We start from the raw sequence: 13,601 nt of genomic DNA, 5'->3' as shown, positions 1-13,601 counted from the left end.
GGGAAGCTCCATAGACAAGATGTAAATATGAACCTCACATTGAAGAATGGCCAAGTTTTCACAATAGATTATGAGTCTAGGGATTCAGCTTGAGCAAAAAGACACTTACTGGAAGCACGTTTCTGGTTTGCAAGTTGGACCCAGGGATAATGATAAAAGGGAAGGTCCGAAAGGTTACTTCCTCGAACGAGGTAGTAACCCAGGGCTTCTCAAACTGTAACTTATGTAAGAATCACCTGGGGAACCTTAAAATGGTGATCCTGATTCAGAACGCCTGGGGAAGAGCTTGAGATGCTTGCATTTCTCACAAGCACCCAGATCATGTTGATGCTGCTGGTCCATGGACCACACAGCTGGTAGGCAGAGAAATCCAAATGAGCGGTCCAAGTGTTGATTCTCACTTAGTGATTTGCAAGGAAGAGCAGGTAGGCAGGTAGGCAGCATTTTTATTACCAGAGATTTTACTCAAATGCTGTCTAAGGCCAAGCAGGTTAAGAGAGTGCATGAGATGGTGCAGAGGTACTGTGCAGAACTGAAAAGCACAAGTCGGTCTCTAAAGGGGAATTTCGGAGTCCTCAAGTCTGGAGAATTATTGACCTGGAAGAATATGATTCCAATGTTATCAAATTCCTTCGTTTTTCAAGAGAAGCCAGAAATCTGGATTTTAAATCTAATATGAAATCTGCTGGTTTGTACATCTTGACTCAAATTAAATGCACACACACACACATACCATTGTAAGTCAAGTAAACTGTATTTTTTGCTAGATTTGGCCATCAGTTCGCAACTGCTTCATCTACATAGTTAAACTGGGTCAAAGGGTCCAAGAGGCCAAGGTATGGTCACACGCAGGTAGAAGCTGTCACTTAAGAGTATCTGGGGGGTCACTGGTATGACTGCCTGATTGAACGTTATGGATTAGAGTTTAGAAGGGTGCATAATGAGGAGCAGGGATCAGAACCCAAATATGAAGAAGGAATAAGACTCTTTAGAAATATTTCAGGAAGTACTGGGGTGAGTTGTTTTTGTTTTTTGGTTTTTTTGGCTGCATTGGGTCTTTGTTGCTGCGCGCGGGCTTTCTATGGTTGCGGCGAGCGGGGGCTACTCTTCGTTGCGGTGCGCAGGCTCCTCATTGCGGTGGCTTCTCTTGTTGCGGAGCACGGGCTCTAGGTGCACGGGCTTCAGTAGTTGTGGCTCGCGGGCTCAGGAGTTGTGGTTTGCGGGCTCTACAGCACAGGCTTCAGTAGTTGTGGCATGCAGGCTCAGTAGTTGTGGTTCACGGGCTCTAGAGCACAGGCTCAGTAGCTGTGGCGGATGGGCTTAGTTGCTCTGTGGCATGTGGGATCTTCCTGGCCCAGGGCTCAAACCCACATCCCCTGCATTGGTAGGTGGATTCCTAACCACTGCACCACCAGGGAAGCCCTGGAGTGAGTCTTACAGTTAGAGTGAAGGTGGCCTTGAATGCAAGACGAGGATTTTGGATTATTTTCAATAAACAACTGAAAAATCACTAACTTGATCATTTTAAATCAGGGCTGGGCCAGTTAAAACATGAAAGTCGTCCACACAAGCAAATAATTTAATACTTGAAATTTTGCTTTTTATTTTGTCCCCAAAGTTGCCCCACCTGAGCAGACTATGAGTGTCTAGCTGAAGTAGACCCATGTGGAAATGAAATTTCAACACTATGGCAGGGGTCATGTGTGGTGAACAGAATTCACTGGTACCATATTCTATTTATTTTTCTGATGTTTTTGCAGTCCCTTATTGACTGGTGCTCCAGACACTTGTCAGGGTAGCTAGTCCCTTAATCCAGCCTCATGAAAGGGAATGACAAAAACGAAGCAGACTTTTGGAAGATCACCTCATTCTGGAACAGCCTTGCCTGCAGCAGAGGAAGTAGAATGGAGGCAGAAGGTCAGGTTTTAGAGGTAAAATGACACGGGGATGGATAGGACCAAGAGACTGGTTGGTTGTGATTAAAAAGCAATATAATAGGGCTTCCCTGGTGGCGCAGTGGTTGAGAGTCCGCCTGCCGATGCAGGGGATGCGGGTTCGTGCCCTGGTCCGGGAAGATCCCACATGCCACTGAGTGGCTGGGCCCGTGAGGCATGGCCGCTGAGCCTGCGCGTCCGGAGCCCATGCTCCGCAACGGGAGAGGCCACAGCAGTGAGAGGCCCGCGTACCACAAAAAAAAAGCAAGATAATAAAAAGGTCCATTTTATCTTTGAAATCTAGGTTCTTGTAAGTATGACAGAAAACATAGGGTCATAATGAAGAGCTTTGGGGTTATCTACGTGTTCTAACTAAGAAAAAGCAGGCCTGGTCATTCTACACTGGCATTTTATTTTATTTTTTTAATTAATTAATTAATTAATTAATATTTTTGGCTGCCTTGGGTCTTTGTTGCTGCACACGGGCTCTCTCTAGTTGCCGGGAGCAGGGGCTTCTCTTGTTGCAGAGCATGCACTCTAGGCGCACGGGCTTCAGTAGTTGTAGCACGCGGGCTCAGTAGTTGTGGCACATAGGCTTAGTTGCTCCGCGGCATGTGGGATCTTCCCAGATCAGGGCTCGAACCCGTGTCCCCTGCATTAGCAGGCGGATTCTTAACCACTGCGCCACCAGGGAAGTCCTACACTGGCATTTTAAATTAAGCTCATATTCACAGATTCTCTCCAGAGCAAGTCAGGAAGATTTAGTCAAAGCTCAGCTTTGTTTCACTGTTTTTTATTGTTTGTCAAGATTATAGAGGAAGACTTTGTGTAATATTGTCAACATCAAAACACCTTTAGTCTTTCTCATTGAAAAAGACAGCACAACAAAGACAAGACACAATCATGGCTTATTAAGAATTTCTTAGAAACCCACTGAAAGTACAGGATTGCTGGATGAGTAAATACCAGGCCCAGAGGACTCACCCTGAGGTAGGTGAATCAGAGGGCAGCAGAGCTAGAAATGTTATTGTCCTGGAAAAGCCTTAAATAAAAGACCTTGTTAAACTCAGACAGCAGTTTTTGTAAATTTGTAAATTTTTCAAATGCAGCTCAGAATTTGCAGAGATTAAGCAGTGTGAGAGCAAAACAAAGCCTATAAGAGATGCTAACCTTTACTGATCACTTTGTACATCCTGGGTGATTTCATATCAAAATTATTCATATAAGCCAAATGCAATGACAAATTCCAACCATTCCTTAACAATGCCCTCAAATAGAAACCGAGTTTTATACCTAGCAAAGCAAAAGATTCTATTAAGAGTCTCCATCCTGTTGAGTCCCCCTGTGTCTTCCCAGTAGCTCAGCTGTCTTTCTAAAAAGCAAAGCAGGGCTTCCCAGGTGGCACAGTGGTTGAGAGTCCGCCTGCCGATGCAGGGGACGCGGGTTCGTGCCCCGGTCCGGGAAGATCCCACATGCCGCTGAGCGGCTGGGCCCGTGAGCCATGGCCACTGAGCCTGCGCGTTCAGAGCCTGTGCTCCGCAAGGGGAGAGGCCACAGCAGTGAGAGGCCCGCGTACCACAAAACAAAAACAAAACAAAAGCAAAGCAGAGGCTCTTCACCTCCAGGTCTGTGTCACTTAGGAGCAAATTCAGTCTTATCCATGCACGTAACAGGGCACTGTCCTTTCCCTGTAAAAAAGTACACCAATAATTTTCTTCTAGGTTGATTTCCCTTTTTAGTACAGGGAGAGGAAGGTCAGTGTGCATGGTTCCCACCCAACCAAGAAATGCAGTGAAAAGGCAGGGAGTACATTTTACAGGCCACATGAAGGTGAGGGCAAACAACTGTATACGCTGACATGAACACAGAAAATTGACTGCATGCTGTTGTCTGTTTTGAAGAAAATGTGAAGGAAACATAACAAATAAGGATGTTTTTATGTCATTGGTTTTTCGTGTGTATTAAATTTTGACTCTTGGAACCCCTCAGAAATAACCATTTGCTGCCCAACTCAAAGGGGCAGGGACCTTCAGAGTTTCTTCATAACTTTCTCTGTGACTCGACTCTATCCAGCAAATGTGATTGTGATTTGAATGATGATTTCCCAGCCTCATTATTTCACCTGGCATTTTGCCTTTGTTCTGTCCAGGAAGCAGAATGTGCCTACATCCTGCTTGTCGTTGCCACGTTTTGGCTGACAGAAGCTTTGCCTCTGTCGGTAACAGCTTTGCTGCCTGGCTTAATGCTCCCTATGTTTGGGATCATGCCTTCCAAGGAGGTAAGTTCTCCTGTGAATGTTTGACATAATTAGATTCCCTACTTCGTGCTGCTACTTCCAATGAGAAAGCTTTATTTAAAAGGAGCAATAACCCTGTTGATAAGGCTTCCACATAAGTCCTCCAAACTTTCAGCTGTTTCTTGCCTCTAGAATTCTGCATGTGTGTCCACCTTCAGGTGGACAAAAACAAAACACAGACTGTGGCTTCTTGAGTCATGTATGTCAGTAGGAGAAATGTGTGTCCAATCTTCCCAGGCTGACATCCATGCCCGGTGCCTACCTCCCAAGAAAAGGGCCAATTCTTTCACGTCCTGCATCAGCTTTTTCTAGTCAACAGAATTCAGTCTCACATAGTGTTGGAAAAGCAATTTTTGTTTCTAATGAAGAAAAGGCTTCCCTGTTTTCTTTTCCAGAAAACTGCCATTTCAGAAGATAAGGCCAAATTAACTTTCACATGTATTTCCATTTTGTTCTTGCTGAGAGTTTATTCATGCTGAGAGGTGTTTCTTACCTTTATACAATCTAAGGGTACCCATCTGAAGAAAATGGATTCAGTTTCCCATTAAAAGCATGAAATGCATTGAAACCAGAATATCTATCTCCATGCAGCTTTCAGCCACCCAGCACACAACTGCCTAAACCACAGCTGAAACATTCTCAGGCAAGATGTCATGTTCAAGATGCCAGGCCATGCAATTTATCACCTTTGGATTTCTATCTTCTGCCTGGGCCCAGTACTGCTTTCATGAGGCTCATCTGTCCTGTAACATGGGTGGAGACTTCTGTTTTTTAACTAACCCATAATACCCATGATACAGTCTTCTTCCCCTTTCCGTGGGAGAAGATTTTACCACAGCCTTGTGATTCAATTTAAGCCAAGCATTTCATAAAGTCAGGTCTCTTGAATATCAGTACCATGAGGTATTTTTAAATAAGGTTTCTATGATTAGATAAGTTTGAAAAATATGTAGTATAGGGTATCCCACACTTTGAGAGTGAGAGTATACACTAGCGTTTAAAGGTTTTGAGAAGGCCTATAAGAAAGAAAATTCTAGAATCTTAGAAAACTCTGTTTTTTAAACTTATTTGACCACAGAAATTTTTTTTTTTCTTTTTTGCGGTACGCGGGCCTCTCACTGTTGTGGCCTCTCCCACTGCGGAGCACAGGCTCTGGACACGCAGGCTCAGCAGCCATGGCTCACGGACCCAGCTGCTCCGCGGCATGTGGGATCTTCCCGGACCGGGGCACGAACCCATGTCCCCTGCATCGGCAGGCGGACTCTCAACCACTGCACCACCAGGGAAGCCCAGAAACTTTTTTTTTTAAGAAAAATATTATGTACCTTTCAGAGTATTCTTTGGTAAGTCCTGCTGCAAGTGGTTGCCCAAGTATCTGTATACTCTACTAGTCTCCACTCAAGATACAAAAAAGTGACTGCAGTTTTGGCATAATGGTGGTGATAAAGATATTGGCACGCCAAAGCTTGACTTGAGACTTTCCCAGATCATAGTCATGGCCATTCTGCCATAGGAGCACAAACTAATTAACCCCAGTTTACAGATGGAGAAATTAAGGCATAGAAGGCACTTGCCTGATGTTGCTCAGCTCTTTAAAAACTCAGTATATGGGTACCCTGTTTTCTTTTCTATATACTTTTTTCATAGCACTACTGTTTCTGGGTAAGAATATGGAACTTACTTAAATTTGTATTCCCACACATCTACATTTCTTTCAACAAAATAGAAAGATCATGTAGTTGAAGGTCAAAGCTAAGTGCAGTGAAACAATGTCTTTCTGGTGCAATGTTTTCCCCCCACCAACAGAAATAATGGGTTTAACTGTAATTTCAGGTGGCATCTGCTTATTTCAAAGATTTTCACCTACTGCTAATTGGAGTCATCTGTTTAGCAACATCAATAGAAAAATGGAATCTGCACAAAAGGATTGCTCTGAGAATGGTGACGATGGTGGGTGTGAACCTAGCATGGTAAGTACTGTGTTTACCATTCCAGGTTTACATTCCAAACAGACCATTTTTGTGCAGAGCAAATAAACAGATAAGTAATGCATATCCAGAAAATCATTTGTATGGCAGTGTAATTCATGACTTTTTTTTTCTCTGCAAATATGAAAGTTATATAAAAGGTACTTGAGTTGGAGGAGGAAAAGAAAGAAAACTTTCCCACTGCAGGTCTAATTACAGGGAGATTGGAATAAGTGCACACAACTCGTTCACCTTTTATGCACTGTAGGAGTCAAAGCTGAGAGAAGCCTTGAACCTCAACAGACAAGACTGACAGACATCAGAGTGGATTTCAGTGCTGTCTTGTTTATTTGGCTGATCACACATTCAAGAGTATCCCTGATCATCAGGGAGGATGTTAAGAACCAAAGACATTGATGACAAAATACAAATATGTGCAGAAAAATTCCAAGGTGAACATTTCTCTTTTTAAATGAACTGTTCCAAAGTGAAGCAATTAAGAAGGTTCATTTATAGAATGTGAAATCACTCATTAGACTGATTTTCCCCACTAAAATAAATGCTTTTTTCCATTAAATTAATTGGCTGTTTTGGTTTTAATTCTAGCTCTTGTTAAAAACATAGATGGGAGCTAAAAAAAAAAATTCCAGTGTCATAATCATTTACCTAATGGCATTATGCTTTAAAGCCTTAGGTGGTTCTCCCCTTCTCATCTTTCTTTAAAAAATAGGAAGATTATGTTGAATTATGTTGCATAATTCTTTCCAGGGTATAACCACATCTGTGTTTATCATTTATGGAGCAAACTGTTTTGTTAAATAGAAAAAAAATTCAATAACTCAGTTCAGACACATTTTAAAAAATACCTGTTACTTAAAAATTTTACGGCATGTATGTATTAAGGGTATTTCACTCTTACAATGACATGGTGTTCCATGCCTCTTAAAGTACTGTAGAAATGTGTCTCTTCCTTGGCCACCTGCTCACTGGCCCCAGGGGGTGGGGTCATGCACTGCTCAGTGAGGCAAGGGTCCTGTCCATTATACCACTAAGCGGTTTTTCAATTTAAGGCATTTTTACCATGCAGAAGTTTTATCAGTTCCCACCCTTTGTGTACTGAAAGATTTCTTGTTTTGCCAGTGCCTGAAGTTAAAATTGTTTCTATTTTTTTTTATTAAGAATCATTTCTTGTTTAAACAAGTTTCTTAAAAGTTTTCTTTTGTTTTGTTTTACACATAGAAAATATCCACCTTATCTGTAGTTGTAATTTATAGTGTGGAATTTTCTTATAGATCTATTTCAAAAGAGAGTCAGAGAATTTCATAAATGGCTGTATATGGAAAGATGTGCTTCTGAATGATTTTCTTAGACCTCCTACTCAAAAGAGATCATGTTTTTTTCCCAATTGTGATTTTGAAAGCTTATAGACATGGTTTAAAATCCTATAATCTTAGGTATGTTATTTTTTAAGGGAGAAGAATTACTCTATTTGTAAGAGGAGACAACGTAATACATCCAGTCTTGACAACAGGCAGCGATGTCAGATTCAGGAGAGCATGAATAATTGAATCTACAGAAAATTCTGAAACCTCATTTTAGCTAGTGATTTTACCCATTTCCACCACCCACCATATATTGAACCAGAGTAGTTAACAAGGAAAAAGCAGATTTATAAATATTAACCTCCCTCCTTGCCCTTGTGCCTCCTTGGCACATATACTAATAATCAGAGGTAAGATCCAAACATAAAAGAAAGAACAAGGGATCTTAAATGCAAATGCTGACTGCACCTTATCTTACTAGTATTTGAAGATGTGTCATCTGTAAAGGGCATTCAAATATTGGTGTAATATTATAAGCTGTTACACCATCTACCAACTTGAAGTTTGATTATAAGTTTTATCATTTTTCTGGTTTCGGAGAGAAGATACTTATGGTTTTCAGGGAGACAAACCTCGTAAGAAATCTGCCCTTACATGTGCCATTTTGATTTCTACCTGGCTATAGCTGTCCTCAGAGTTCCTCATCTGGGAGGAATCTTAACCTTCTATGTTTTGAAAAAATTAATTCACAACTCATAAACAACATCCTTTACAGTTAAGTGATACAGAGCTGGTGAAGCTAGAGAGCACAGTTCATAATAAAGACCCTCTCATTGCAGGCTGACCTTGGGGTTCATGAGCAGTACTGCCTTCTTATCTATGTGGCTTAGCAACACCTCTACTACTGCCATGGTGATGCCCATCATGGAGGCTGTGGCCCAACAGATCATCAGTGCTGAAGCAGAGGTTGAGGCTACTCAGATGACTTATATCAGTGGATCAACCAACTATGGACTGGAAACAGATGGTATCACATGTTGATTTGGCCACAGTGGGGTCTAGTCATTTGGGCAATAGAATAAACTCAAGAATTCTAGGTTATATTTTGAACTAATTGTCCATACATGCATGATGGGAATTTAACCTTCTTCTTTCTCTATTTTCCAGTATTTATACAAGGGAATTACATTTACCCAAATATTTTACTTTCAATTAATGGTTGAATTTACATTCTCTGGCAAAAGGGAAAGAATAAGTATGACTTTTCTATCCTCCAGCCAGTCTGTTAGAACTCTGTCTTTCATGCCTTTATCAGTAGACCTCCAGGTTACTCTTTTATACTGAAATGACTTTCCTGCATAATACTGGGAACCTTTAATTCTTATATTCTATTTGGAAACAGCATCACATCTTACCTTGGTTATTTCTGGTCTGATAAACTGCTCTGATGCAGTGAAAAAAAATGTTGGGAGGATATTGGTGATTGTAAAATACTTTATTATTATGACTGTTATGTCAGTACAAGGTGAATTTGTTTATTTTCAGTTTCTAATAATGCTTCCATCTTCACACACACACATACACACACTGATAACCCTTCATTAAAATTATTATTTTTTTCTATTTAATGTTTTGCAGAAAATGTTAATGGACATGAAACAAGTGAGAGAAAAGAGAAAACAAAACCAGTTCCAGGGTAAATAATATTATTTTGATTAGGATTTTCTGAATTACATTTTAATAAAATTATAAACTGGGTCAATTTGTTTTGCAGATACAGTAATGATGCAGGGAAAATTTCAAGCAAGGTGGAGCTGGAAAAGGTACATTAAATTTGATTCTTTCTGAATAATTATACATAAAATTATATTAGATCTGCAGTTAGATATGTATGCATTTTAAAACCTGTTACTTGCTTCCTTGTCTATAAATTACTTTACTTGCTTACGTCAAAGCATGTTGTAATGGTTTGATAAGCCTTCATGGATGGACTGAAATCAACATCCTGATAGGAAACATTTTAGGCTCTGAAAATCAGCCTCATTTTCTCCTTTTACCAGGTTCATGGTGATGGCAGTCAGCATATGTTTAAAGAAATATAGTTTAAAGAGTAGTAGTTTAAAGAAATATAATGCTAGTCTCAGAATATTGTTTCATTTTCATATTAAAATCTTGCTGCCTTTTTATTAGGCTCATCCTATTTCTTCCAGGGTATGAACTTAGAGCAACTCCTATTCATGTAATTACAATCCAGTTATCTTTAGTGTCTTCCTTACCACTAAATTCAATGTAGAATTCATGAGCTGCTACTGTCAGACACAGATGGAGGAGTTGTAGCTATTCTGCCTATTAAAGGAAGGAAAGAGACTTTTGTAAACTATCCCATAGAATTCATTTCCCCAGAATAAATCAGTGTAAAAATACTATACTAGGTTGTATTGGGAGCAATACATCTTGAGACCATTGAAAAATAATCTTGCATAGAAATAGTCCAACGGTAACCACAGCATTAGAAATATGAGAGTGGAGCATATGTTCCTTCCTCAGGCTATAATGCATTAGCATGCAACTCAATAGGAAAAAGAAAACTTTCTTGTTATTTACAGAAATCTTCAAGGAAAGAGCGATTTTTATGTAAAGAGAAAACTAATACAAAGATAAGTTTTAAACCACTAGCTACAGGGTATATTAAGGGTTTTTAAGATGAGAATTGAATACATATTTATGAAAACATTATCATCTTTAGGGAGAGAAGTAATTCTTTTAAAACACAGAAAATCAACAGTATGCCTGCTGTATTACAGAAGAATGCATTAGAAATAGGCTTTAAAAACTGCTGGATATACTTGCACTCGGTAACTTTCTTGTGGTCATCTTTACAAACCCAGTTTTGTGGCGTGATGCCTCAATTTTGGCTTCCAATGGATTTGACATCCAACACTGTCCTAGGCATTGTAGGAAGGTCTGTTGATGAAAAGACCTACTCCTTACTGTAAGCAGCTCAGAGTCTAATGGGGAAGATGGACTTTAAAAAAATGCGTGACATAGGGCTTCCCTGGTGGCGCAGTGGTTGAGAGTCCGCCTGCCGATGCAGGGGACATGGGTTCGTGCCCTGGTCCGGGAAGATCCCACATGCCGCGGAGCGGCTGGGCCCGTGAGGCATGGCCACTGAGCCTGCGCATCCGGAGCCTGTGCTCCGCAACGGGAGAGGCCACAACAGTGAGAGGCCCACGTACAGCAAAAAAAAAATAATAATAATAATGCGTGACGTAAATACCACAGCAAAGGTGCACACAGAGGCCAGATCTCCCAGAAGCTGGGGCAACTAGCTCAATCTAGGAATGTTGCCAGAGGAAATGTGAGGTAAAGGAATTTGAGTCTGGAGCAAGATGTCGTGTGCAATCAGGGAAGTGCAGACACCATGAGCACAGGGACTGTGCCCACTTGGTTCAGCATATAATCCCCTAGCACATTCCACTGTTTGACAGAGAGTAGGTATTCAATAGATATTTATCTTGACTAATTAACGAAGGAGAGAAAAAGGAAGAAGTAACATAATCAGAGAATACGATGAATTCAAAGACCCCAAAATGTCGAGAGCAGGGCTTTTTTTGGGAAACATCTCCAGTGCAGGTGCCAGGAATGAGCTGTGGAAAGTGAAATGTTTGGATAGGTTGGACCAGGTTAAAAATTGCTGTTCATGCCATGCAAAAGAGTTTAGTTCATCTTAAGGGAAATAGAGAGCTTTGAAGCCAGGAGGCAGCATGTTAAATTCTGCCCTTTGAGAAGCTTACCGTGGCAACAATGTGAAAGGCAGAGGGTATGGACCTAACTGAATTTTTTGATTAATCTGACTTTGTGGATGAGAGAGAGAAAAGTATAGAAGATGCCTCTGCTACAGTAAGCTAGGTAAAGGCAGATGGTGATGCCACAGACTGAGATGGGAAACACTGAGGGGAAGTAAGTTTTCAACGGGGAGAAGTAAGGTAATTTGGGTATATTTTAGGCAGTAAAGATTAAGATCTGAGTTTGGAAGAGAAGACCTTTGAACAATGATTCTATGGTCTTTCTAGAACTTTATATATAAAAATTTAGCTTGGTGTAAAAGAAAAATTAAGGGATCACTTTTTGCTCTGTAATAGTGCTATTTATAAGAGATCAAATGAAAGTATTTTTTACATACTGTACATTTAAGATATGTTTTGATTTTTAGCAGTTACACATCTCTTCTCAGATATAAATATATTGTATAGTTTGTGTTATAATTATAATAAATTGCACCTGTCCTTTGCTAGATTTGAACTAGATAATTTGAGATTAACTGATTATGTGGAAGAATCTATATCTACTTAATCTAGCTATAAAATGGAAGGGATATTTATATTCATAATGTTTTAGTCTTCTGCTTTTTTCATGAAGTTGGTGGGACATTTTATTGAATTAAAATAAATCCTGTGTGGTTTGGCTTTGAATGTGAACTACAAGTCAAAAAAGATCCAAGTATTACTCCTTTTGAGAGAGGATGGTTTAAAATAAATTTCAAAGAAGAGAAAAAAAATGAAAGGTATAGATTTTTTGGTAATTTGCACCATTTTGCCATGTTTTTACACATCTGAATCACCAACGTGTTGATTTGATATACTCACATATTGCAAAATGATCTCCACCATAGCTTTATTTAACACCTCCATCACATTACATAATTACCATTCCTTTACTGCAGTGTTAACATTTAAGATCTACTCTCTTAGCAACTTCCAGTTATGTATATAGTATTATTAATTATAAGAATCATGCTGGGGCTTCCCTGGTGGCGCAGTGGTTGAGAGTCCGCCTGCCGATGCAGGGTACACGGGTTCGTGCCCCGGTCTGGGAAGATCCCACATGCCGCAGAGTGGCTGGGCCCGTGAGCCATGGCCACTGAGCCTGTGCTCCGGAGCCTGTGCTCCGCAAGGGGAGAGGCTACAACAGTGAGAGGCCCACCTACCGCAAAAAAAAAAAAAAAAAAAAAAGAATCATGCTGTACATTAGATCCCCAGAACTTATTCATCCTAAAACCAGCAGCTTGCACCCTTCGACCATCATCTCCCCATTTACCCACCCCCAGCCCCTGGTAACCACCACTCTACTCTCTGTTTTATGAGTTTGGCTTTTATGGATTCCACATATAAATGATACCATGCAGTATTTGTCTTTCTCTGTCTGATTTATTTCACTTAGCATAATGCTATTATAATGATAGCCATTCTAACAGGTGTGAGATGATAACTCATTATACTTTTGACCTGCATTTCCCTGATGATTAGTGGTGTTGAGCACCTTTTCATGTACCTGTTGACCATTTGGATGTCTTCTTTGTGAAAATGTCTATTCAGTTTCTCTGCCCATTTTTCAATTGGCTTGTCTGGGGACTTTTGTTTGGTTGGTTGGTTGGTTGGATGTATTTGCTAGTGAGTTGTATGAGTTCTTTATATACTTTATCAGTCGTAAAATTATTGTTAATAGAACAGCAAAGTTTTGGTAAAGATGATAATGATGATAATTTTCCCATTGCTGCTGCTGCAGCAGCTGATGATGATGATTATATGCTGGTTTTGGAGCTGATGGATATTCAGCAGTTCCTCAGATTCCAGGAACTGATTAAGGAGCACTCCTATCTAAGAGTCATATTCCTAAGCTGCATACTTAAAAAAGAGATGTCTTCCATGACTCACCAAGTTCCCTTTTCACTATAGGCAATGGCCCACCCATTAGCAGAACTCCCTACTCATGCCCAGAATAAAAATGGTGGGTAGGTACTTAGCCCATAAATTCTATATTACTCCAAAAGTAGCTGAAATATTTTTAGAGAAGAAAAGGAACAAGAAGAAAGGAAGACCCCAAAATGACACTGACATCCATGAGGGAATAGATTTGTCATGTTCCAGTGGAGCAATTGGGAGACCAATCATCACTCATATTATTTCCATAAGAAATGAGTTCCAGGTTTCCAAAAGTCAATTTTTACATACCAAGAGAAGAATCAAGTTGCTATATTTTTTCCTTCTTTCAAGCATTAGTATTAATCAAAGAGATACCTCAG

At 40.2% G+C, this 13,601-nt stretch overlaps 1 protein-coding gene across 1 annotated transcript in view; it reads left to right on the top strand.

Moving 5' to 3' along the window:
- Nucleotides 1-13,601, top strand: part of SLC13A1 (solute carrier family 13 member 1) — a gene marked incomplete at both ends in the record, with an annotated part of 75,585 nt that overhangs the window by 15,787 nt on the left and 46,197 nt on the right. The window contains 5 exons of the mRNA XM_079711961.1: nucleotides 4,084-4,212; nucleotides 6,064-6,200; nucleotides 8,359-8,546; nucleotides 9,158-9,215; nucleotides 9,294-9,342. Of these exons, the coding sequence (XP_079568087.1) occupies nucleotides 4,084-4,212; nucleotides 6,064-6,200; nucleotides 8,359-8,546; nucleotides 9,158-9,215; nucleotides 9,294-9,342 (561 nt within the window). The remainder of the gene's footprint in view (nucleotides 1-4,083; nucleotides 4,213-6,063; nucleotides 6,201-8,358; nucleotides 8,547-9,157; nucleotides 9,216-9,293; nucleotides 9,343-13,601) is intronic.

The sequence above is a fragment of the Hyperoodon ampullatus genome (genome assembly GCF_949752795.1).
Source record: "Hyperoodon ampullatus genome assembly, chromosome: 9".
In the NCBI taxonomy this organism is placed as follows: Eukaryota; Metazoa; Chordata; class Mammalia; order Artiodactyla; family Ziphiidae; genus Hyperoodon; species Hyperoodon ampullatus.
This window is presented reverse-complemented; position numbering and strand designations above follow the sequence as displayed.